At 36.3% G+C, this 26,219-nt stretch overlaps 1 protein-coding gene across 3 annotated transcripts in view; it reads left to right on the top strand.

The window, feature by feature from the left end:
• LOC115217016 (ribosomal protein S6 kinase delta-1) overlaps positions 1 to 25,939 on the top strand; it is a 72,352-nt gene extending 46,413 nt beyond the window's left edge. For all 3 annotated transcript variants that reach the window (XM_029786542.2, XM_029786543.2, XM_029786544.2), the window contains 10 exons: positions 3,353 to 3,468; positions 6,270 to 6,499; positions 10,712 to 11,580; positions 13,390 to 13,511; positions 15,225 to 15,377; positions 16,102 to 17,792; positions 19,088 to 19,215; positions 21,617 to 21,699; positions 23,288 to 23,383; positions 24,602 to 25,939. In XM_029786542.2, the coding sequence (XP_029642402.1) occupies positions 3,353 to 3,468; positions 6,270 to 6,499; positions 10,712 to 11,580; positions 13,390 to 13,511; positions 15,225 to 15,377; positions 16,102 to 17,792; positions 19,088 to 19,215; positions 21,617 to 21,699; positions 23,288 to 23,383; positions 24,602 to 24,727 (3,614 nt within the window). In that variant the 3' untranslated portion in view covers positions 24,728 to 25,939. The remainder of the gene's footprint in view (positions 1 to 3,352; positions 3,469 to 6,269; positions 6,500 to 10,711; positions 11,581 to 13,389; positions 13,512 to 15,224; positions 15,378 to 16,101; positions 17,793 to 19,087; positions 19,216 to 21,616; positions 21,700 to 23,287; positions 23,384 to 24,601) is intronic.
• The last annotated feature ends 280 nt before the right edge of the window (positions 25,940 to 26,219 follow it).

Here is a 26,219-nt window from a genome sequence, read left to right as displayed (position 1 = left end):
TATGTTCTGAGTTCAAATTCTGCCAAAGCTGATTTTGCCTTTCATCCTTTCGGGGTTGATGAAATAAATACCAGTTGAGCACTGTAATCGACTAGCCCCCTCTTGCAAAATTTCATGCTTTGTGCCTATAGTAGAAAAGATTATTAATTATTATGTCTAACTTTTTCTGTAAATTTCTACTGCACTATGATGTGCATTTCCATCTTCCTGAAGTGTATGCTGCATTGTCTATGGAGTATATTGAATTGTTTGTGCATTATTACATCTGTTTGCTTTGGTATTTTATTTGTTTTGTCATTTCTGCCAATTATTTTAGTGTTTTGTCTGTATAGAGTATATGCAATATTGGTTGCATTAATTTGTTGGGTGGTGGTTGTGTTTCATATATGATTGAGATTATTTGTTTTTGCATCAAACTAAATTGCTGGCTTTGTGCCTAAATCAGAAACCATTATTATTATTATTATTATTATTATTATTATTATTATTATTATTATTATTATTATTAAGGTGGCAGAAACTGGCAGAATTATTAGCATATCAGATAAAATGCTTAATGATATTTCTTCCGGTTCTTTATATTATGAGTTCAAATTCTACTGTGGTTGCCTTTCATCCTATCAGGGTCAATAAATAAGTACCAATCAAGTACCCCCTCCCCTCAAAAATTACTGGCCCTGTACCAAAATTTGAAACCACTATTATTTTTGAGGCAGTAAGACTGACAGAATCATTAGTGTATCTGACAAAACTGCTTAGTGGCATTTCTTCCAGCTTTGTAGGTTCTGAGATCAAATTCTGCCGAGGTCAACTTTACCTTTCATCCTTTTAAGGTGATTTATGTAGGCTGTGTGCAGTATGGGTTGTGTTTCATATGTGCTATGCGATTGATGTCTTTTAGCGTCAGGCATTGATTATATAGTGTGTGCTCTCTGTGGGTTGTGCTATATCAATAGCTAGCAATGTGTAGAATGTGAGGTAAGTCATTGATGTCATATTGTAGGTTTGTGTGCTTTTATTGGATAGTGATTGTAGGGTATGTGTTGCATGCAGAAGGTGTAGTGTTTAAATTGCATAAGATGTGAGTTATGTCTCGCCAAGCTATTTTGGAATGCTTGTAAAGTCATGGGCCCTGCTATGGTTTTTATGCTATTGTTCATATTGCATGTTATTTCTGTTTCAAGTTCTTTTTGGTAGAGGAGATCAAGATGTCTTTCAACATACAAAATATTTCTGTTTCAGTATTTCATAATATCTGAATGATTTGCCTTGATCTCCTTCCCAGTCTGGACAGATATGTTCCAGATGACTGAGACCAGCTCATTGTTATGTACTATATTTTAGTAAACATTTTTACTAATTCTTTTTTACTTTGAAGTATCTGTGTATTGCCCAGTGGGCATAACTGCTTAATTGAGGTGTCTATAGTTATACTCAAACTTTGCAATAACTTGGCAACCAGAAGTGATGTAATGTCTCATTGTAATGATTGCATAGTCTTCACTTGATGTTAGAATCTTTTTTCAGTCATCATCATCATCATTTAATGTCTTTTCCATGCTTGCATTGGTCAGATGAAATTTGTTGAGTTAGATTTTCTATGGCTGGATGCTCTTCCTGCTGCCAACCCTCACCCTTTTCCATGCAAGGCAATATTTCTTCATGGCCAGACATGTGTTTTCACACAAAAAAAAAATTGGAAACAAACAACACTGCATGTGTGACAGTGAGACTTTGTTGACAATCATTACATGATGTCAAGATATACATGCACGGGCTTCTACCAGTTTCAGCCTCCAAATCCATTCTCAAGTCATTGGTTGGCTGGGGCTATAGTAGAAGACACTTGCCCAAAGTGCCACAAAGTGGGATTGAATCTGACACCACATAGTTGGAAAGTATGTCTGTGCTTCATTTGATTTTAGTAATTATTTGTGGCTAGGCATTGGTTTTGTACAGCTAGAATTAAATGTTTTTGCTTTTAGTCCTGAGCATTTGAACTGTTGACTTTTGCTCTGGCTTCCTTGCTGTTGAATCTTGAGGATAAGAGGCCATAGAATAGTTTCTATACCATTTTTTCTTCAATATGTTTTGAAATTCCATCTTAATTTTGTCTTTTTTTTCCCCACCTCTTTTCTATTGTTTTCATCTAAACCTTTTTCTTCAATGTAGTAAATTCCTAGTTTGAAATTTATTGTTTCCTTATATATTAAAGAAGTTTTTTGGGGTTCTTTTTCATATTTGCTTATGGCAGTAATCAGTTTCCCTTTGCTTGCTTCCAAGTATTTTTCTAGACTCACTGTTGTTACTTTGTAGTAGTTTTCTGAGTGGTGCAAAGCTGTCATCTGCCAGGAGCAGGGAATCATTAACAAATAGTAAATGCAGCAACACGCTTCAGTGTGTGCCCTTAATATTACTACTACTGCTCTACTACTACTTGCAGGGTATAGTCTACCTATATGGTGTCTTTAGAATGCTGTTAGTTTTTTCCATTTCTACTCTAAGCTCATCAATTAACTTTTAGTTTACTATGTTGAAGCTCTATTTATAGCTGGCATGGGTAGTGTATTTATACTTAATATCTTAATTCTTATATTGAATTCAGATTTTATATTTAGTATGGCTTTTTTTGTAATACTCTTTTAATTTTCTCCTTCATTTCTCTATTTAATATCTTACCAGTTTCATTTACTTCTAAGTGTGTGTGTGTGTATGTATGTATATATATATATATATATATATATATATATATATATATAGGTGGTTCTCTTATAATTCTCTGATGTCAGTGTCTGGGCGTTATGTAATGTTCTGAACTCTAGTTAGTTTGCTTTAACTTCTCTTATAGCTTTGGTACATTTGTCTAATTCCATTAAAAAAACCCAGAAAAATTGAGATTGATAGGATCCATATATGTGTTGTAGCACTTTACATTTTGAGTTTAAATCACCCTCAACATTTTTAAGTCTTGGCTGAATTTATGAATCGATTTTAGTAGTTTTTTTCCGGTTGTGCATTCACCCATATAAATATCACCATCATAATCATCATCATCTTTGTTGTTTTTGTTGTTGTTATCAATAAGGTGGCAGAATCGTTTGCATGCCAGATAAAATACTTAGCAGCATTTCGTCCATCTTTGTTCTGAGTTCAAATTCTGCCAGGGTCGACTTCGCCTTTCATTCTTTTGGGGTTGACAAAATAAGTAACAGTCAAGCAATGAGATCGATATAATCAACTTGCCCTCTCCCCCAAAATTGCTGGCCTTGTGCCAAAATTTGAAACCATTGTTATTAACCTAATTTACATCTAATAGTATACTTTATTCATACTCTTTTCTCATCTGTTCCAGGAAGATTTACAGAATCTGTGATTGAAGAAAGGCGGAAAAGTGCACTTGAGTTATTGAACTTCATAGGACGTCAGTCTCACTTACACAGAACGAAAACATTCCAGCAGTTTTTAGAGGTAATTTTTCTTTTTTAAAGCTTTATATTTAACTCTTTCAATACCAACCTGCCTGAATCCATTCCCTGCTGGTTCTATGATATATATTCCCTCCCTTTTTTTTGAAAGTCGTTTATATTAAAATTTTCCATCATTGTTTCATATTAACTCATATTCCAAACTAGCTTAATAATGACAAAGTTATTTTAATAAATTTTTCTGTATTTTCAAAATTAATCAAAACAAAGGCAGTATATTTCAACATAAATATGATAACAACAGAGTTAACGTCCCCAAATTTGTGTGTAGGTTTTTCATATGAAGTATAGACACAGGCATGGTTGTGTGGTTGAGAAGATTGCTTCCCAACCGCATGGTTTCGGGTTCAGTCCCACCACTTGGTATTTTGGGCAAGTGTTTTCTACTATAGCCACAGATGGGCCAACTGAAGCCTTGAAGAAATTTGGTAGCCAAAAACTGTAAACCTGTAGTGTGAATTGTGTGTGTGAAAGAGAGAGAGAGAGAGAATGTTTTGGTGTCTCCTTGTTTTGATATGTGACAGCATCACCATCGTATAAGTGATAACCTTTGTTTTCAGTCTTCCACATAAACATGTTTGGTCATGGGAAATATGACCCTACCTGGAATCAGATGAGGGTTGGTGACAGGAAGGGCACCTAGTCATAGAAAATCTGCCTTAAATAATTCCAGCCCTTGCAAGCATGGGAAAGAAGACATTACAATGATGATATTGATGTCAGATCAGTATTTTTATATAAGTATGAACACTGTGAATGTATGCAAAGACTGAAAGAAGTGTAACAAGCATGTGCTGCAGGATGTGTAATACCAGCATGCATAAATAATGGGACACATGGTTTTGTTTGTGTATTTTTTTATTCTTTCAGTCATTTGACTGTAGCCATGCTGGAGCACAGCCATAAAGGGATTTTTGTTGAAGAAATCGACCCAAGGATTTTTCTCTATTGGTCTCTTTTGCCGAACTGCTAGGTTACAGGCACATAAACACACCAACATTGGTTGTCAAGTGATGGTGGGAGGGACAAACACAGACATAAAGACACACACACATAAATATATACATATATATATGATGGGCTTTTTTCAGTTTCAGTCTGTCAGATATCCACTCACAAGGCTTTGGTCGGCCTGAGGCAATAGTAGAAGACACTTGCCCAAGGTGCCATACAGTGGAACTGAACCTGGAACCATGTGGTTGAGAAGAAAACTTCTTACCACGCAGTCATGCCAGTGCCTATATATATATAAGTTTTAACATCTGCGCACTTCCCCCCACTATCTGATGTCGCTGGGTCAGAAGTGGGGGCTGGTGGCTTTTGATAAAGCTATCGAATATAGCGCTGATGACGGAATTCAAACTCCCCTTTTTTTATATGTTTGTGATCCAGAAACACCGTGTTCGCTATTAACGGTAAGTGACTGAATTCGTATATTTGCCACTCCGGTTTTGTGTATGTGAGCCGCAAGGGCCTTCGTTTTTGGAATCTCCACTTATAGAAATGGAAAAAACGGTCTTTGACTGCCATTTCTAATTCCTTCGGTATGAGGCGAAACAGCTTGCTGCTAGCCAACTTATTTTTCTTTACTATATATATATATATATATATAAGCAATTAAGATTCAAGTCAATTCTAATGAATTTACTTGAATGCGGTACTTAACTTAGATGCACCAGAAAACTATATGGTGTTAACCATACAGTAATGTGGGGTGATTATAAACGAGAAAGAAGCAACAAGAATCCATTCTTGTTGCTTCTTTCTCGTATATATATATATATATATGGGGTCACTGATTGTGATTCATACACGAAGGCAAGAAAGGGATGCGACAAACTTGTGCTGCCAAATGTGTTACACAAGCATACATGAATGATGGATCACAAGCTTGCTGAGGGAATCTGTATGTTGGCCTTCACAAAGGAGATGACAAAGGATTGCTACAGATGACAAGCATAGTGCATATAATATATATATTTACAACTTCAATACCCATACATATCTTGTACCTATTTTCTTTCCTCCACCTCACTCTGTATTTTGTATCACATCTAAACTAACTATGACTTAAAACTTTCCTCTCACACTGTCTCCGATGAAGGGATATTATTAATAAATATCCTAGAAACAGCTGTAAGATCTATCTATAAATGCTGTAATATCTATACAGCCTTGGTTTTTTATCTTATTATGCAAAAAATTCTTATATATATATATATATGTGTGTGTGTGTGTGCATATATATATAATACACACACGTACACACACATTGCTTCCCAACCACATTGTTATGGGATGGCATCTTGGGCAAGTATCTTCTATTATAACCTTGGGCCAACCAAAGCCTTCGTAGTGAATTTGGTAATGAAAACTGAAAGAAACCCTTTGTGTGTGTGTATATATATATATATATATATATGTTTCAATGTGCATGTCTGTGTTTGCCCTCCTCCCCCACCACTTGACAACTGGTGTTGGTGTGTTTATGTCCTCATAACTTTGTGGTTCAGAAAAAGTGACTAATAGAATATGTACCAAGTTTAAAAAAAAAAAAGTACTGAGATCGATTCATTCAACTAAAATTTCTTCAAAGCAGTGCCCCAGCTTGGCTGCAGTCTAATGACTGAAACAGATAAAAGATAAAAGTATATATGTGTGTGCGCACACACGATATGCATCTATATTTATGTAGTATATAATTTACATATATATGTATATGTGTGTGTGTGTGTATATGTATACATATATGAGTTTTATTTTTACTTTTTTATCTGTTGACAGAAGAATGAATATTACATAAATGAACTGAATGATTACCAGAATCAAACAGTGAATTCAAAATCTAACAGAAAATTAATAATCTCTACTGAAACATCAAGCTTTGAGTCAGATTCTGAACTATCTATTGACCTGCAAACATCAGACTCAAACAAATCTTCTGAACTAATTCCTTCCATTCCAACCAATGATACTCAGCCTGTACAAAACCACAAGGACGACGAACCCAGCAAGTAATTGTTCTACTATATATCATTGGTTTCTACAATTTTTTTTTTTCCATTTTAAATGCCTTTTAATATATCTATTTATTTCAGACTTTATGTATACATTTCAACTTTATAGTAATCTTTGTATTTCTGTTGTTTGTTTTCTTTTCATTATTATCATTTTGCATTCATTTTTTCCATGCTGGTAAAATGTCTGATATCTTGACATTTTTCATGGTGATGTTCTATCTGACATACACAGCAACAAAGAAAATTACCACCAGTTTTTGTCAAGGTTGTCATACTTTTTACCTTAGATTTTATGGTTGGATGCCCTTTCCATCATCGACCACTTTACAGCACAGACCAGGTGCATTTTATCATATCACTGAAACTAGAGAGCTTAAGGGTCCTCTCCATCCTGTAGAAAATATCCAAGTTACAACTGAATCAGCATTATTGTTTTAGTGACTACGTTTCCATGCTTGTGTGAGTCAGACAAGAGTATGCTGAAACAGAGCTTTCTATACCCAGATGCCTTTCTTGTCACCAAACACCACTTATTTCTAAAGTAAGGTAATAATCTCCCAGCCTGTTGCACAAAAAACAACCTGGGCATTGCATTTGTAATGGCCTGAAAGTAAATGACACCATTTGTGAAGCTATTGTTTGCAACCATCTGACAAAACATCTCGTCTAGAGAAATATGAAAACATTTACACACACACACACACAAGCTGGGGTGTGACTGTGGATAAGAAGCTTGGTTCCCAACCATATGATCTTGAGGTCAGTCCCTAGACATGATTGTCCTAGCATTCATTAACCTGGAAAACACCTTTAACAGGATTCCACATGCTGTAGTTCTTGTGGTCTCTAAGTGGAAACTAAGGGTAGATGAATGGCTTCTGATCACCATGCAACCAAGCCTGTACAGGTGCCATCAGTTAGATAAGTGTTAACAACTGTACCACAAATAGATTTTCTCAAATGCTCTGACAATGCCCTAGAAATAGTTGATGTCCTTCTGTTACCTAGGTGACTTAATTAAAAGTAGAGATGGGTGTTCCAAAATATAGTAGTCAAAGTAAGAACAAGTTGATAAGAGTGAAGGACAGTACATCGAGTCAAAGAAACCAATCCAAAAATAGAATGTACAAGCAAGACATTGTCCTCTGATCTATCTCAGAAGAAGAATATAATAATTGACTTGGGCTATAACAAGCCATCTAACTCATGCCTTTATAGAAAATAGATGTAAAATAATGAATTCAGTGGATGTAAAATGATAAATAAAATGGATGTAAAATGATGAATGTTGCATGATGAACTAGCTGCAGTTTGCACCAACCCTCTTCCTTAAATTTCCATTTTCCTCAGAGATCCCTCCATTTTCAATCATCCTAGAGATTACTTCATTCCTAGACTCCCATGATGTCTAGATACATAAGCAACTGACTAGAATTATGCTACAACACCACTTGATTATTTCTGAAACTTGAAACATGTGATGTCCAATAACTGTTATTGTTTAAAATGTTGGTCTTTGGGCTGTTTTGTCAATGGCTCAGACCTTGAGATCATGTTGTTGTTTAGCACCAGTTTCGGCCAAAACTATGTCCAATGTATTTTTAGGATGTAACTGCAGCTATATTATTTAATGTCATGTGTATCCTTGATTTTTTTTTTTAAGGTGGTAGGGTATGAGTTGAAGATTTGATTGCTATTTCCAGCACACCAAGCAGCCACATAGAAGCTCCTTTGTTTGGTGTTCACCTGCACAGAGAAATAAATATGAGTCACTACTGAGAGTGACACATAATTCTGCTCACTCTGAAATAACTGCCTGCTCGTCTCTTTCCCAGTTGAGTGATTAACAGTAGGAAGTCATTCATCTGTAAGCCTATTCTTACTGTAGAAGCATATGAAACCAAACAGAAAACAGCAGTGAAGGGAAAGAAATCTTACCCATCTTCCAGACTTAACAAATACAACAAGAACAATAGCAATTAATGAGCCAATGAATATAGTATCTATGTGGTTGCTACTCTTACTAGAAATGGCCACCAAATCTCCTTCAACATCCTACTATCTTGCGAAAAGCAAGAACATATTAAGAAATGTAGTCTTAGTCATACAATAATTGAAACAAAGATGAGGAAGTCATGGCTAGATTGCCTTTGATCATTCTTGACCTGGTGTTATACACTAACAACTGCACCAGCAATAACAATGTAAGCACTAGAGCAGTGTTTCTGGAACTTTGTGGTTATCATCACTGCATATCGAAATCTTAAAAAAAATTGTTTTTAATGTATTGTATAGATGAAATTTTTGACACTGAATCCAAATTTGTTATTCATTTATTCCCCCCCAAAAAATGCAAAAATGTTACAGGTGTTCAAAGTTTGATAATTTTCAGTATTTTCAGCCAATCAGAAAACAGCACATTCGCTGCCTCTTCTATCATCTGTCACAGTAGCAAGAGTGGGGAGGAGCACCAGCATATCAAAGCATTAAACTAGCTACAGTAAACAGCGAAAAACATTAAAAGATTCGCAAGCAAATTAAATATTTAAAAGCTATGAGCAAACCAACAGGAGTTGTTAGAAATAACAGTCAAAACGTTGCTTAAAACAGGCATTTATTAGTTTAAAAACTCAAGAACAAAAGCTTGCAATACACTCTAGGATTTTATAAAATAAATTATCTTTCTCATATCTCCTTACAAAGAGTCAAGCATGGAACAGTGTATTCCACACTAGCGTTTGTTTCCACACTTTAAAGATACCCAAGTACTCTCAATTTATTGATTGCACTCAGTTTGGTAGTTACACTCCTTGTGCGCATGCACATCTTTAGTTACTACGGAAACAGAGTTCTTCATAATCAGCTATGGAACACGTACTTCTTTACTTAATATGCTAACAATACTCCACAGTGATGTGTAAAATACTAGCTTCTGATTGACTAAAATACCCAAATTTTGCAAATTTTAAAGGCTAATAACTTTTTAATTATGAATTTATAAAAAAAAATGAATTTCATTTTCATAATTAGTATACAAAACTTAATCCACATACCAAATTTGAAAACAATTGGAACAGAATTGTAGACAGTGACAATAACCGCAAAGATCCATGTTTTTCATTAGGGAAAGCCCATCAAGGTTGAACAAGAGGCAGACAAATTACCATGTTCAATGAAGTCAAGTTGGCTTTTAAACTTGTTAACCCTCTAACATTTAAACTAGCCATACCTGGCCAAAATATTATACATGTTTTATGTCAAAAATGGTCAGATCTGTACTCTGACACCTCCCCCTACAACATCATTCAAAAGATCTACAATCACATCATTGAAATCTTGAAATTATGAGATATTGCATGATTAATTCAAAACCATGTGAATAAAAAAACATTAAAGGTGTATGGCTCAGTGGTTAGAACATTGAGCTCAAAATCATGAGGCAATGAGTTAAATTCCTGGACCAGGCTGTGTGTTGCGTTCTTGTGAAAGACACTTTATTTCACATTGCTCCAGTTCACTCATCTGTAGAAATGAGTTGCAACATCATTGGGGCCAAGCTGCATTGACCTTTGTCTTTCCCTTGGATAACTTTGGTGGAGAAGGGATGATGGTATCCATGGGTGACTGCTGGTCATCCATTACCAACCTTGCCCAGACTTGTACCTCAGAGGGTAACTTTCTAGGTGCAATCTCATGGTCATTCATAATCGAAGGGGAGTTTTTATCCTGTTTGACAGCTTGATCTGATTGCTAAAGGTTTGAAACTTGTCTAGCACCTTGGTGATGGATGAAGAATTAAATGGGTGCAAATTCTATTTTGTTTTCTCAGCATCAAAGTGGGGTGGGTATGGAATTTTCACTTTTTTTTGGGGTAGAGGTCTGTTTGAGGACTGCTGCATTAACCTTTTAGCATTCAGATTTCTCTGTCAAATGTAATGCTTTTTTTATTCACATTGTTTTGAATTACTCATAGAGGGCAAAAAACTGGATTTGGCTAGTTTTAACATAAAACACATAGAACATTCAGGCTGGATGTGATAGTTTAAATGCTAAAGGGTTAAAGTATTGTCTTTTTACATTAGTAATGTTTTTATGCACTGATAATGTTTTAATAGAAATGAAACCAATAAAATCACTAAATAAATTAACTTCTTAAAATCCTGTATTTTTTGGTATTTTTTTCTTTTTTTCTATTTCCAATTGCAGTGTTGCACTAAAGGAACCAAACAGTAGTGCTGAAATTTGTAATGGCGTATGGAGTTATCCGAAAGCTCCAGATAACATCAGCATTAATTCAATGGAGGATGAAGAATTGGAAGAGTTTGATGGTGATGTTGCTGCAGTGCTCGGCACGACCCTACCGGATGCCGACATTTCCTTCTTTGACCCTCTACAAACTTCCACTACACACAATGCTGACAAGTTGCAAACCAGCAACAGTTGGTTGCTATCTGCATTGTCGACATGTGCTGACATAGACTCTGCTAGCTCCAAGAACACACCACCGCCTTCCAAACAACAAAGTAACCAAGAGACATTAGCGTTTGGTGGTGACCAATCCAAAATCCTTGATACACAACCTGAAGAAATTCCTGCATTAACCTGCAATCCCTTGGAACCCTCAAAAGCCCTTGCACATGTTGCCACTGCTGTTGAGAGCCCGAAAAAAGCGACACATGGCAAGAACAGTTCCAATGTCGACATTTCGGACTTTGATCCGCTTGGAACGGGGAGCAGCTGCAATGCTAAAGTGCGTTGCGGCAAGGGTGACTTTGATGTCGCTCTCAGCTTGTCACTCGGCTCGGATATGAATTCTGCCAAGAGAAAAATGCCATCATCACTGCCTTCCTCTAATTTTCTCAAACTTCCATCAAATCTGAGTCAGCTGCAACAGCAGCTCAGTGTAGCTTCACAGTCAAATGACATGTCTCTGAAAGTGGGTGGTAAAGAGGATTACATCTATGTTGCTGCCAACCAAATATGCCAGGCCCAAGAATGTGAAGCAAGTGGAAACTATGAAATGTCCTTTGCCTTTTACAGAAATGGAGTTGGAATCTTACTTCAAGGTGTTCAAGGTAGATACAGCCAGATTCTTCTCTAGTTGTGTGTATGTGTATAAACAAACAAACAGAGAGTATGTTGCGCTACATAGATATTCCTAGGGTTAAACAGAGAGAACATAACAAAGAGAAAAATTAGATGAAAACACAGCAAATGGAAAACTAGATGGAAACATGACAAACAGAAAATAAGACAAAAATGGATGTGTTTTCGTCTAATTTTTCTTGTTTTTGTGTTCTTTCTGTTCAACCCTTGGAATATATATTCTTTTACTTATTTCAGTCATTTGACTGCAGCCATACTGGAATACTGCCCTAAAGGGTTTCTAGTTAAAGAAATCAACCCCAGGACTTTGTAAGCCTAGTACTTATTCTATCGGTCACTTTTGCTGAATTACTAAGTTACAGGGATGTAAACACACCAACATCAGTTGTCAGTCGATAGTGTGGTCAAACACATACACACACACATATATAGTCACTACAAGGATATGTAAACCTGTTGTGGGGATTGTTTCATCCAAGTTACACTGGGTTACTATAATATATTTTGAGATATAAAAATAGGTATATTATAGATATCAAATATTATTAAGTAAGAAAATAGAGAGATTCAATGGATATAAATTAATTTATTATCATTTTAGTAAGGCCTACAATTGTTTCAATTCACACGCAATAAAAATTACAAACATATAGAATAAAATAAGTTTGCAGTTTGAATATTTACAGTAAAATATCTCAGGGCCAATGGACATTAAAGAAACTACATGTTGATCAATTAAGATTCCCCAACAGACTGTTGATTAATCTCAATTGATCAACATGTAGTTTTCTTAATGTTCATTTGCCCTGAAGATATTTTACATAAAATATTTAAAATGCAAACGTATTTTATTCTATATGTTTGTACTTTTTATTGAGTGTGAATTGAAACAATTGTAGGCCTTAGTAAAAATGTGAATAAATTAATTTATATCCATTGAATCTCTCCATTTTCTTACTTAAATATATATATATATTATAAGGTCCAAGGGTTTGAGTGTAGAAAGTTTGTAAGCTTCAAGCAGTTCATGGTAGGTATAAAAAATAACATTCAAGAACAATAATGATTTATTGATGTTGAAGTTTGTAAGTTTTTCCCATACTGAAGTTTGATAAGTTGAAAGAATTTTTTTTATAGCTCATAGTTAGTAACTTCAGTTGCTATGAATGTGAATAAAAATCCATATTGAGGAAGTGGAGCAGGTTCTTCCGGCTTCACCACTCATTTCAAAATACATCATTGACAAATTAAACTGGGATTCCTTAATGACAATGTAACCTTTATTTTAATTAAGGGATCTTTGGCCTGTTAAGTAGCTAGCTGAGTACCCCTCTTTGAGTAATTATTACATCAGAGGTTCTGCTAGTTAGGAAACATATGTAGCCTGGATTTTACCTGCTCCACTCCCTCAATTTGAATGTGTGTGTGTGTGTAGCATGGTGTAATATATGTTCATCTGCATATGTGTTTATTATTTTGTAGTAGAAGCAATATGATCTACTGGTTAAGAAGTTTGCTTCTCAATCATGTGGTCCAGGTTTCAATTCCACTGCATGGCATTGTGGGCGAATGTCTTTTAGTTTATCCTTGAGTTAACTCATATTTTGTGGGAGAAATTGATCAGACATACTGTGTTAAAGCTCATCAGATGGATTGTACCTATTCAGTATTGTTAGCTAGAATCTGGATTATATCAGAGTACTTGTAAAGTACCTGACAGGATTCAAAATCCCTGTTCCTTTATAATGTATGTATGTATATGTATTCTGTTTCTATAGGAGATTCCAATAAAACACGCCGAGAAGCTGTTCGTCGGAAGACAGCACAGTACCTAATGAAAGCTGAAGATTTGTATAATCGACATTTAGCCAAAGATGTAAATGATGAGAGGCGATGGGCCGTAAGTTGTTTTTTTTTTATTTATTTATTTTACCATTTATTCATTACTGTGTTGTTTGGTATCAGGTCAGCCCTGATTAGGTAGAGCTCAAATGAAAAAGCTTGACTTGAAATTTTTGAAATCCATACACAGTTTATTGCGAAGCGTGGAGAAATTGTTAAGCCACTTAAACTGATTGGTCTTTTTGGATCGTTTCTTAAAACGGAGTTAACTAATTTGCTTTGTTTTAGAATGAAACTTTAGCAATGGTATACCTTAAGTTTTTGGTGTCAAACTTGTAATCTTTTGTTTGTTTATGTTTAACTGTATCATTTTGCCAGAAGAAAATAGCTTGTAAATTAAACAACAGTAGTTTATATATCATTACATGTGGGAACAGTTTATAAGTTTCTATATCACCACATGTGGCCTGTAATAGTATTGAGAGTTGTTTGAACTTATCCATTTGTTCTAAGTGCTACACGTATTTTAAAACACTTGGTGAATTGAAATGTATTTATTTGAAATACATATACATGTCTATACTGTAAACCCTCATAGATTTAACAGATTAACAAACTGAATAAGAATACTGTATTGCATATATTGTCATGATAAAATGTTCTTTAATGGCATTGTCAATTAAAAATTACAGTCTTTATTATAGTTTAATAAATTTATATTGTACATTATTGTACTGGCTTCCGTATCCGTGGCATGTAAAAGGGCACCATTCGAGTGTGATTGTTACCAATGTCGCTTCACTTGCATGTGTAAAAAGATTCGAGCGAGGTTGTTGCCAGTGCCGCCTGACTGGCCCCCGTGCTGGTGGCATGTAAAAAGCACCCACTACACTCTTGGAGTGATTGGCTTTAGGAAGGGCATCCAACTGTAGAAATTCTGCCAGATCAAGATTGGAGCCTGGTGCAGCCATCAGGCTCGCCAGCCCTCAATCAAAATTGTCCAACCCATGCTAGCATGGAAAGCGGACGTTAAATGATGATGATGAAATTTATATTGTACATTATTGTATATTGTTTTAAATATCTTTTTTTTTTACATTAAAAGCTATAGTTTTGATTTAATGGGTGTACATTCTCTTTAAAACGAGTGTTCAAATGTGTGTGTATTATTTTGCCTAATATAGTCATTTGGCTACAAAGATCTCAAAGTAACTTTAGCAAAGACTAAAGTTTTATCCATCCATCATCTTCTGGTTCATCATGTAGGCAGAGTCCTCAGGCACCTCCTCCATTGGATCCTGTCAGAAGCAATCATCATTACACTTTCCTTCTGGATTCCTAAGTGTGACCAACTCATTCTTGGTCTACCCCTGGGTCTCCTGCTCATTGGTTCAGCTTGAAGAATCTGTCTTGTGATCCTTTCCTGTGACATTCTGTTGGACCTGAGCTGTGATCTCTCTCAAAAGTTTTAGTAAACAAAAGAGAAAAATAGCAACCTTGTTGCCATAAAGGAAATGGTCATGCTCAATAGGTAGAAATCCCATAGGGTATATTGGTGTAAACTATGGATTGTATAATCACCAACATGTTCATGCACTATCACAAACACACACACAAAACACTCTCACCATACATTGTCAATATATTCATATATATATATATATACACACACACACACACAAACTCACACATACCATTTCCTGTTAGCTGTGAATCACACCTTCCCATGCATTCACATACTATATATTGTCACCAACTTTATTTATTTCAGTTGGATTCCTTGTCTCCACCAATGGAACTAGACCCCACTTTGGCATTCCTCAGAGCTCCTATATCTGAACTACGTAACTACAAAGTACTAAGCACTATAGATAAGGTGTTGCTAGTACTAGAGAAAGGTTCCAATGAAACATATATCATAAAAGTAAGTAATAAACTGTTTGCTCCAGGTAAACCACTTCACACTCTCTGCTAAATAATGTCTTGAATCAATATCTATAAAGCTGAAATGTGATAAAGTTGTTTGATTTCTTGGTTATTTTGTCTCATTTTGGGATGGGAACAGTTTAAGGGGCAATAGATGGGGTCGGATTGGCACCAAAATTTACACTGGAAGGTAAAATGGGGTGGACGATGGTGTGAGGAGGGTTGCAAGTCGCTCGGGGCTACTGTTTGGTTGCCATGGTGAGGAATATGGGAAAAATTGAGTTTTATGGGATAGACAGGTTGTGCTGTTTGAATAATGGTGGCTTTTCGTGTTGCTACAGGTGCCAGAGGCGGTTATCTTTAATTGTGGGTGTAAAAACTTGGGGAATTTTGGAAAGGGGGGGGGGTAAAGAAGAGAGCAATAAGAAGAACCAGGCAAAGAAGATGAACAAAAGAAGAAAAGGAAAAGGAGACAACACGCACAAAACAATACCATCACCAAAACCCGAGCGAAGCACGGGTCAAAATAGCTAGTTGAGGTATATTTTTGAGTTGTGCCTATTTGGTGAGTGACTCAACACTTTATATTAGTTTACAATAATATTACAAAAGGAAAAAAGTGAGCAGAATGGTTTATATGTATTTTGAATGGTTAGCTTGACTCTTCCTTTAAAATTTATTTTAATTGTTTAACTTTTGTTTTCTTATTTAATATTTTGTAGACAATTCACAAATCTGGTGCTGAGAGATTGAATGTGAAGAACATTCTTCCTAGTTCTTGTCCATATATGGTTCAACTGTATAAATTTTATGAAGGAGCAGATGCTATATATCTGCTGCTACAATATGCTTCCGGTGGTAAACTGTGGACTTACATACTCAGTTATTTGCAGTTAGGTTCCCAAGAAAATTACCTTGGGTTCAGTGGCTCTGGCAGTGCTGGGGGTCGTAATGTCTATAAGGGTTGTAAGATGCACAATTCTTTAACATTCCATGAACAGTTACCAAATTACAGTTATAAAGAAGAACCTCCAGCCAAACAGCCAGAAAATCCTGTGATGACTGAAAGTGGGGTCAATGACCACCTGGAGCCCAGTTATAAAACAAGTGATTGTGCCACATCATATGCAGCTTTATTCATGAACAACAACAACAACAATGCTGACTCAGCAGAGGTTGATACACTGAAGAACAGCTATACTGACTTGTCTGCTTTGTCCAATGATGCTGCCTCAATATCAGAAACAGGACAGGAATCTGAAAGTCCAAGCCACGAAAGTTCAACGACCTCCACAACATTTCCTTCAATTCCTGATGAAATGTCTCTGAAAGAGCTTGACAACAGCGGTGATGAGAAGTTCCAAGAATTGCTGACCAGCAGTCGGCACCACTTAGCTGAATTTAGCATAACGAGCAACGATAGTGATAAGAAATCCCAACGCCATAGCAGTGGATTCTCTGACATCAACCACATAATCATGGAAGATGAAGCTGAACGAGATGACACGAACAATTCCGACACAGATAGTTTGAATGATGTTTTTAGAGAGAGTGCATCAGAACTACAGATCAGCGAATGTAGTGATACCAGCTGTCAGGACATTACAAAAAATTCTATTCAGTTATTAAAGTCTATTGACAAAGTCTTGGAAAATCCAACATCACATTCATTGACCACACAGCTAGAAACACCAAATAATAAATCTTCTGTGATAAACACCGCTTCAGACCATAGTATAAGTGTTGGACGTGATGAGTTGTTCAGTGAATGCAACGGCAGCCTTGATGATGTCTCTGATGAAGAGGTCAGTATTTATGACCTTCATAAATATTCCAGCAGTCTACCAAAGATGCATTCGCAGTCAAGCAGCCTTAACTCTAGAGAAAGAACCATTTCTGCTGGTGAGGGAGAAAGTCTATCAAAGTCACGTTTGTTAAGTGTTGTCAAGAGTGACTTAACAGAGAATTATTCCGAATCTCAAAGTATAAAAACCTTAGTTTCTTCTGTAACCAAAAGCTCTAATCCTAAGACAGACTGTTTAGAAGGCAATAGTGTAACAAAGAAAGCTTTAAACTCTAAAGATGAGAAAGAAAGCACAACAGCCCCATTAAAAGCTGCAACATCAGACTTTACCAATGACTGTAGCTGTCTCAGTCAAAAGTCCACCAAACACAATACAACATCATACACAGGCATTCCTAGACAGTCATTTATGGAGCCATGTCGGTCTGCATCATTTGAGTGTGATCTGAAGTCACCTTCAAAGAGTAAAGTGTGGAAAGTATTTGAAGAATTTGACAGTAGTAGGAACTGGTCTTCAGAAGTTGTGCTACCGGAATCTTGCATCAAACAGTGGGCAGCAGAAGTTGTGATTGCTCTGTCATACTTGCATGATCAGGGTATTATTTGTCGGTGAGTAATTTTCCTTTCTCAGTCTTTCCTTGCTTCTCTTTTCTCTCTTCCTTCTTATCTCTTCTTTTCTTCTTTGTATGAGTGTGGGTCTACATCCATTTGTTAATTTTACATTCTTTTTTTTTTTTTTTTGGTTGGGTGAGGGATTCCCTGCTGTCACAAGTTGGATAAATACTTACTGAAGTTTTATTTTACAGCCAAGCGCCCTTCCTGTCCCTAACACTTATCTGTTTTTTCAAGTAATGGATTTTTCTACATGCCTTCAAAAGCACAGAGCTAGCAGATAATTTGTTGAAAGGGAATGTCAGCACCACTTTTTTTCTTTTGCTAGGTGTCATGTGAAGCAGTAGAATGTAAACATCCACAGGCATGCACATATGTATATCATCATCATCGTTTAACTCCCGCTTTCCATGCTAGCATGGGTTTGACAATTTGCTGCACCAGACTCCAATGCCAACCACTCTGAGAGTGTAGTGGGTGCTTTTACGTGCCACCGGCATGAGGGCCAGTCGGGTAGTACTGGCAACGGCCACGCTCAAATGGTGCTTTTTATATGCCACCTGCACAGGAACCAGTCCAGTGGCACTGGCACACACACACACACACACACACTCTCTCTCTCTCAACAGACTTTTATAGTTTCCATCTACCAAATCTGCTTCCAAGGCATTGGTTGGCTACAGTTGAAGTTACTTACCCACAGTGCTGTGTAGTGACTTAGTAAAAAATTATATGCTTATAAAGTGATCTCTGTATCCAAACACCCATGCCTGAACCAGTCTGATTAATTTTGTTGTTTTGCATTCATTTTTCTCTACTGACAAGAAAATATGAATTGCATATTTTTGCAATTGTTTATAGAGTTAGATTCCTATTCTGAATTGGAAATTGCTAGTCTATCAAAGAGGGATGTTTTTTACTCAGTAGCAGCATCATTGCTAGCTGGAGTAAAGTTTGAAGCCTTGGCCATGAAGTTATAAGTTACCTTCTGTACAATCTCTTTCTCCCCCTCTCACACACACAATACCAAGTATTTTTCAAATGTTCAAGACATGTTCACAACTTCTTCAAACAATTGCACTCAAGATGTGTTTCACAACACTACAGCAGGTCACAACACTACATCATGTCCACTCACAAGGTACATACATACATACACACACACACAATACAGGGATCAACCAGTGAGACACTAAGGTTGACAGTAACATTCACTGTTGTTTCATATTAAATGTGTAACAAGTTTTATGTTGTATTTTTCTTTATTTTATTTCTTTAATTTATTCTTCCAGTGATTTGAAACCTTCAAATGTTCTACTTGGAGAGAAAGGTCACGTATTGATCTCATACTTTTGTCAAATGAACAATGTTGACCTGCCTTTAGATGATTGGGCTGTTGAAAATATGTATACTGCACCAGGTGAGTAAGAGAACTTTATTATTTATGAAAAGTTGATATTTTGCTCCAGATCAGATCACCTTTGATCAAGCAGATTTGTCTTTTTCCCTATATGCTCAGAATCCAGTACTATATTTTCCAACCAGTCCTTTTTCAAAATGCCAATGTGTGATTAAAGAAGATTTGATTGCTGTTTCTAGCAGGTTGAGTGACTGTGTAGAATCTCCTTAGCTTGGTGTATGAAGTGCTCAGTATTGCTCCTAAAAAGGTGATCTTTTACATTGGTTCACTTCCCAGTTGAGCAATTTCTCTGATCCCTTACACCTGTAGCAATTTTCTCATGGTAAAAGGAAGATTACATTTGAGAAGAGCTGGCTATACTCTTTACTCTTTTACTTGTTTCAGTCATTTGACTGCGGCCATGCTGGAGCACCGCCTTTAGTCGAGCAAATCGACCCCAGGACTTATTCTTTGTAAGCCTAGTACTTATTCTATCAGTCACTTTTGCCAAACCGCTAAGTTACGGGGACATAAACACACCAGCATCGGTTGTGAACCGATGTTGGGGGGACAAATGCAGACATACAAACACACACATACACATATATATACGATGGGCTTCTTTCAGTTTCTGTCTACCAAATCCACTCACAAGGCTTTGGTCGGCCCGAGGCTGTAATAGAAGACACTTGCCCAAGGTGCCACACAGTGGGACTGAACCCGGAACCATGTGGTTGGTAAGCAAGCTACTTACCACACAGCCACTCCTACGCCTATGTGAACTTCACACACAGATTAATTTATAATTGCTGAATAAATTCACAGGCACATTTATTTACTGATGACAGCAACAACAGCAGCTCATAGCAATGGTGGAAGCAGTTGCAGCTTTGTGGCAGCCATTTCTAACAATCAAACTGCAGCCAGTTGTTTTGGATCCTTACCAAAAGTTGAATCTCTACCAGCTTTGCATAAGCTTCCTTTCCTCCACTTCTCAACATTCTTGTTGAGAAAAACTATATATTCATTGCCTACGTTTATTGCACTCCACCAAACTAGCCACCATTCATACATCTAAACCTAATACATAAGTAGTTCTGGTTACTTCAAACCAAGGTCACCAATCCTGACAAGTGTCCTTTCATTTGTCTTCAAAAAATAAGCCCTGGAACTAGCATCTATTCATTAATCTTTTCATTCTCTCTATAGATTCAATGTATCCTAATCATTGGAAACACTACACTGTGTCCCATCCCACCCAAAAAGGTCACTTTTCCTACCTTTTCAACCACTCTCCTATTGCACTTCCAAAATTTTAAAGGTGATGGAGACAACCATTAACTGCAGGGTCTGAACTCAGAACATAGAGGAACATAAACCATCCTGCAAAGTATTTGATCATAGTGTGATACATAGTAGGAAAAGTTATGAGCAAAAATCCTAACTGTTGACTGTAGACACACCCCTTTGCAAATGATCAGCTATTATTTTGTAAACAATGTTTCGAAACTGTTCATGTGTTCAAAAGGAGAGATCTACACTCAGTGTAGGAGGCCCAGGTTGCCAAAGTTATTTCATTCGACAATATTACTCAATAGAGGGAGGAGTTGGGTGGGGCGGGGGCAGGAAGAGGAGGTCGGCCTGATCTTTGCAGGAGAAGGTAGGCCTCTCTATTCCTCTTACAAAACTTACCTCCGGGTGCCAAATTTGCCTCAATTGATGGTATTACTCGGTTAAGGGGTGGTGGTGGGACAGGAGCAGAAGCAGGAGGTCAAGCATGTCCCTTTAGGAAGGTATAGGCCACCCTATTCCTTCTGCCAAAGTTACCTCAATTGATGGACTTTATCTGAAAATAAGGGGTGGGGAGGGACTAAACCTATATATAAACCACCCAAGAGACACCCCCTCCTCCGAACACTCCTACAAAGTTGCATGCTGATCGGCCCAACCGTTTGGCCATGATGTGAGTGCAGGCAGACGGACGGACATTACACGCATTATAGTATGATGATGCTCTAGAAGTTGAGGGAACTTGACTGCAAAGTTCTTCCCCACCCAGCTTATTCCTCAGACCTTTATCCTAATGACTACCACTTTTTCAAGTACCTTGATGGTTTCCTGCTAGAGAAAGAGTTCAAAAATCAAACCAATGCTGAAAGTGTGTTCAAAGAGTTCATCAGCTTAAGAATCCCAGATTTTTATGTTACTGGAATAAATAAACTTATAACTCAGCAAAAATGTGTTGATTGTCATGGTACTTTGATGAATAAAATTTCTGCATTGTTGAAATATATTGTGATGAATTTCATGTCTTAAAACGTTACTTACTTTTTACTCAGCCTGATATTATTTCATGAATAACACATAAAATTGATATTGACATTATTTAAAATGTGGTTGTTGTTTTTGTTCTTTTTTACAGAAATTTGTAGCATATCTGGACATACAGAAGTCTGTGATTGGTGGAGTTTTGGTGCCTTGTTATTTGAGCTGCTTTCTGGAAAAGTCAGTTGATTTCTTTCTACTTGTTTGTTTATGATGTTGGTGTTGTGACAAGCAGGAGATATTGTAGTATAAGTTGTGAGCTTTGTATGGACATCACTCCACAGTCTGGCTCAAACAAAATATTTTATCAGAATTTCTTAACCAAGTTATCTTATCTTTAAAACTGTGGAACATGTTATTTTAACTGATTCAAGACAAAATGATATTTGAATTATATTTTAACCCTGTCACATATTCTGTGAGAATAGGTTAAACATCATCTCAGTTGGATTTCTGGTAAACACATAGAAAAAGATACTGCTGCCAACTCTGTCCATTAATTTGCCTGCAATTGTTACTCTTGAGCTATATGTGCAACTGTTTATTTTCTTGCTCAGAAGCCTTGATGGAGGGTAAAGTTAGACACAGGGACCTAGGTCTAAGAGGGTTAAACTCATTGGATGTTTTTTATTGTGAAGATATTTCACTGCTACTTTGAACAGGTTAAGTAATTGCATAGAAGTTCTCTTATTGACTCTTGTGTTTTTATTGCTGAAGAATATCAGTCAATCCTAAAGACCTGCTGTTTTATATCGGAGTAAAACAGATCTTCTATAACAATAATAATTGTATTTGATGACATAAAAAACATATGTGAAAATTTGATGCATCCCAATTTCAACAGTGCATATTCAGGAAAAAGTTTTTAGTGCATTAAGGCTTGTAATATAAGGCCTAAGGTATTTTTGAAAAAAAAAAAAGTATATCTTGTATGCCATCAGATACAGTACTTCCATTTCTATATCCTTCAGATCTTAGGACCAACCAAATATTATTTACTTATTCCAGACAGTAAGAAAAATCATTTCCAATAACATTCCTATTTTAAGTAGTACCACTTGCAAGTTCTTTAACACAAAACCTCTTTTGTTTTTCATAATTATGTGAAAATCTTCCATCAACATTTAACATCCATCCTCCATGCTGGTATGGGTTGGACAGTTTGACTGTAGCAAGCTCCACTGTCTATTTTGGCATGGTTTTTATGGTTGGATGCCCTTCCTAATGCCAACCAGTTTACAGACTAGACTCTATGCATTTTACACGGCATCAGTAGCAGTAAGGTCTGCTTTGGCATGGTTTTTATGGATGGATGTCAACCACTTTACAGAATGGACTGGGGTATTTTTTATGTGGCACCAGTAACTTGCAAGACAAAGAGCCTTTGGTAGGGGCCTGGTTATTGGAGGAGGTAAAACTAGAATATGACAAAAAGGACCTTTCCGTTATGTTCCAAAAAAGTTATTTCACTAAATCTCTCAAAATTTTTGACCTTTTTGAGAATTAATTGAGGCACATAAGCAAGTTTTTCATTAGAAATAGGGTCATGAGAGAGCTGACTGCCCAAACAGTGCTTTCACTTATCATGATTAAGAAAGTGGTGAGTTGGTTGAATAGTCTTCCCAAAGGTCAACTTTGCCTTTCATTCTTTCAAGTTCAATAAACACTGACTTCACAGTGAAGTCAGTGTAATTGACTTGTCCCCTCTTCTCAAAATTGTAAAGCTTTGCACCAAAATTTGAAAGATTTTTCTTTTTTTCATTTTCAGCGCTTATCTTCTTGTCATCCTGGAGGAATTACATCTCATACTCAGTTATTGATTCCATCTCATATCTCAATGGAGGCTCAAGGCCTGTTGGAAGAAGTGAGTCCAATTTTTATTATTATTGATCTCTGTCAAGATGCCATTAAAAAATCTGTCCAAAGAATGTTGTTGAATTATATATATATATATATAGGTAACATTGAAAAAGCACTCAGTACATGCAGTAAAGTGGCTGGTGTTAAGAAAGGGTATCCAACTGTAGAAACCATGCTATAGTAGACAGTGAGGCACAATGTAGGTCTTGGAGCTGTTAAATCTCATCAAATCATTCAACTTATGCCAGCATGAGCATGGACATTAAATGAATCAGTGAATGTGTGTTGGTGAAAGACTTTACATTTGATGTGCTGTAATTACTGTCTTGATTTTTATCCCCCACTTTGTTAGAACAAACTATACTGCAGTAGATACCATGAGAGAAGGTGGCGAGCTGGCATGAGATACTATGAGAGACAAGGTGGCAGAAACGTTAGCACGCCAGGCGAAATGCTTAATGGTATTTCGTCTGTCTTTACGTTCTGAGTTCAAATTCCGCCGAGGTTGACTTTGCCTTTCATCCTTTCAGGGTCGATAAATTAAGTACCGGTTATGCACTAGGGTCGATATAATCGACTTAATCTCTTTGTCTGTCCTTGTTTGTCCCCTCTATGCTTAGCCCCTTGTGGGCAATAAAGAAATAAACTTTCATATTGGCTTTTGGTGAAAAATGCACTCATTTATATTACTAGCAGGGAGATAAATTTCCCACCTCCAGATCATGTGATTTTTGAACTTCTTTGATCTTGTCAACGACAGACACTCAACTGCTAGAGATAAGAGCAACTCATCCCCCTGCCAGTGATATATAAAATGACAGTACTAGAACAGGCACTGATGTCGTGATTAGTCAGTGAGATTGTAATATTTATTCCCACTTAAACATGAATGTTCTGTTAGAACAAACTATACTGCAATAGCTACCATGAGAGAAACTCTCATATTAGCTTTGTGAAAACTCTTGTTTATATAGAATAACAGTGCCAGAATAGAGGTGCTGGGATCAGCCTGTGAGCTTGTTGACAAGAGTGCACTTTGCACCAAAAGCCATTATGAGAGTTTCTCATAGTATCTACTGCAGTATACTTTGTTCTAACAAAGTCAGAATAAATATTAACGCTTGGTATTAATATTGCCTCTGTCACTAATATATATGTCTTGATTTTGTTTTGTTGGTATATTTCTTAAAATTTCTCTTTGCTTTCCCTTTTCTTTTCCCAGTTGTTATGCTACAATCCTCGTGAACGTCTTGGAAGTGGGATAAACGGAGCTGAAGACATCAAGGCACACCCGTTTTTTGCCAACATTGATTGGAATGCAATGGAAAGTGACTATTGTCTATCTTGACCCATTCAGTGCATTCCTGTGGATCTATCAATATATTCAGAAGTATTCTATTCCTATCAAAGTTTTAATGGGAGAAGGAGGTTGTTGTTGTTTTTAAACATATATATATATACACATATATATATTACTGTTTTTGAATATATAACATCAAAAACAACAACAAAAGGTCAACAAATATCATTACAAGGAAATGAAAAAAAAAATACGATTGACATCAGAAAATAAGAAAATGACAGGAATGGACAAAACCATTACATCAACATCTCTATCTCATTTTTTGTTGTTTTTTTTTTTTATGAATTTCATCTCATATTTGCAAATGTGGTCCATGTGTGACTTAACATGTCAAGCTTCTTGCTTTTAAGAAGTGTGTTGTACAATATATATACCACACATATTTTGTTGTCTTTAAATTTTAAGTCTGTTTTTTTTTTAATTTCATTTCCATGCTGGCATGGGTTGGACTGATATATAAATTCAGGCATGTATGTGTAATCTTCCCAGAGCAGGTCTTTTAGATGGCTAGGTGCTGTCTTCTTTTCTCTGCTTCCAACAATCAGTATATGGTGCTCTGCTTTTTTTTTTCTGTCCATCTTATCTGTCTACTAATCCACCTCAGCTCAGAACTGCAGGGTACATACACAACTCATTGTACCCTCGGCTTACATGTGGAGTATCATACTGGAGAAAAAGGAGACCTTAAAGGCACCTCTATATGGGAAGGTGGGGAGGTAAATATGTCAACCATATTGGAAGTATTTTAAGTTTTCGACATCAAACATAAAATGAAGCACAAGGAACTAAGTAAACTATATCTGAATGATAAAAAAAAAAAATAAGAATTTTTTTCACACTCTTAATGAAATGTCATTTATTTTTCATGTGTGGAATGTATGATTATTATGAAAAGCTTAAAAAGGCAGCTTTCTTCTGAGTTCACCCCAAACCCACCAGGTAAACTTTGCCATTCATCATTAACAAAATAACTAGTCAAATTCTTGAGGTTGATTCTATAAACTAGATTCTTCCTTTACAAATCTGTGGCCTTGTTGTGCCCAATACTAGAAATCCTTACCATGAAAAATGTTTCTTAATTCAGATATAGACTTATTTCTGTGATCTCACTTAGGTTTCGTGTCAAAAACTTAATGACAAGCAGAACTTTTACTAAAACCTAGTATTTATTTGCTATAATTAAAATATAAAAATATATTTGTTCTTTTGGATTGTTTATTTATTTTAAAACCAAGGTGGAAAATGTTTCAAGGAGTTACCTCTCCAGGCAATGTTCTGTGTTAAGTTTGTATGATGTTTGTGTATGACATTTGAAATGCAATGAAAATAATATGTGAAGGCTGGAAAGAAATGAAGTGTGCACTCTGCAGTGGGTATGTTATGTTAGTGTTCAATGAATGATGGCACAAATGGACTGGGAGAAAACAGGGTATAAGAGGAATCCAATGTAATGCATGAGAGAGAGAAGACTGAACTG

This window comes from Octopus sinensis, linkage group LG11 (genome assembly GCF_006345805.1).
Source record: "Octopus sinensis linkage group LG11, ASM634580v1, whole genome shotgun sequence".
NCBI lineage: Eukaryota > Metazoa > Mollusca > Cephalopoda > Octopoda > Octopodidae > Octopus > Octopus sinensis.
Note: the sequence above shows the minus strand (reverse complement) of the source record. Positions and strands in the feature narration are given on the sequence as shown.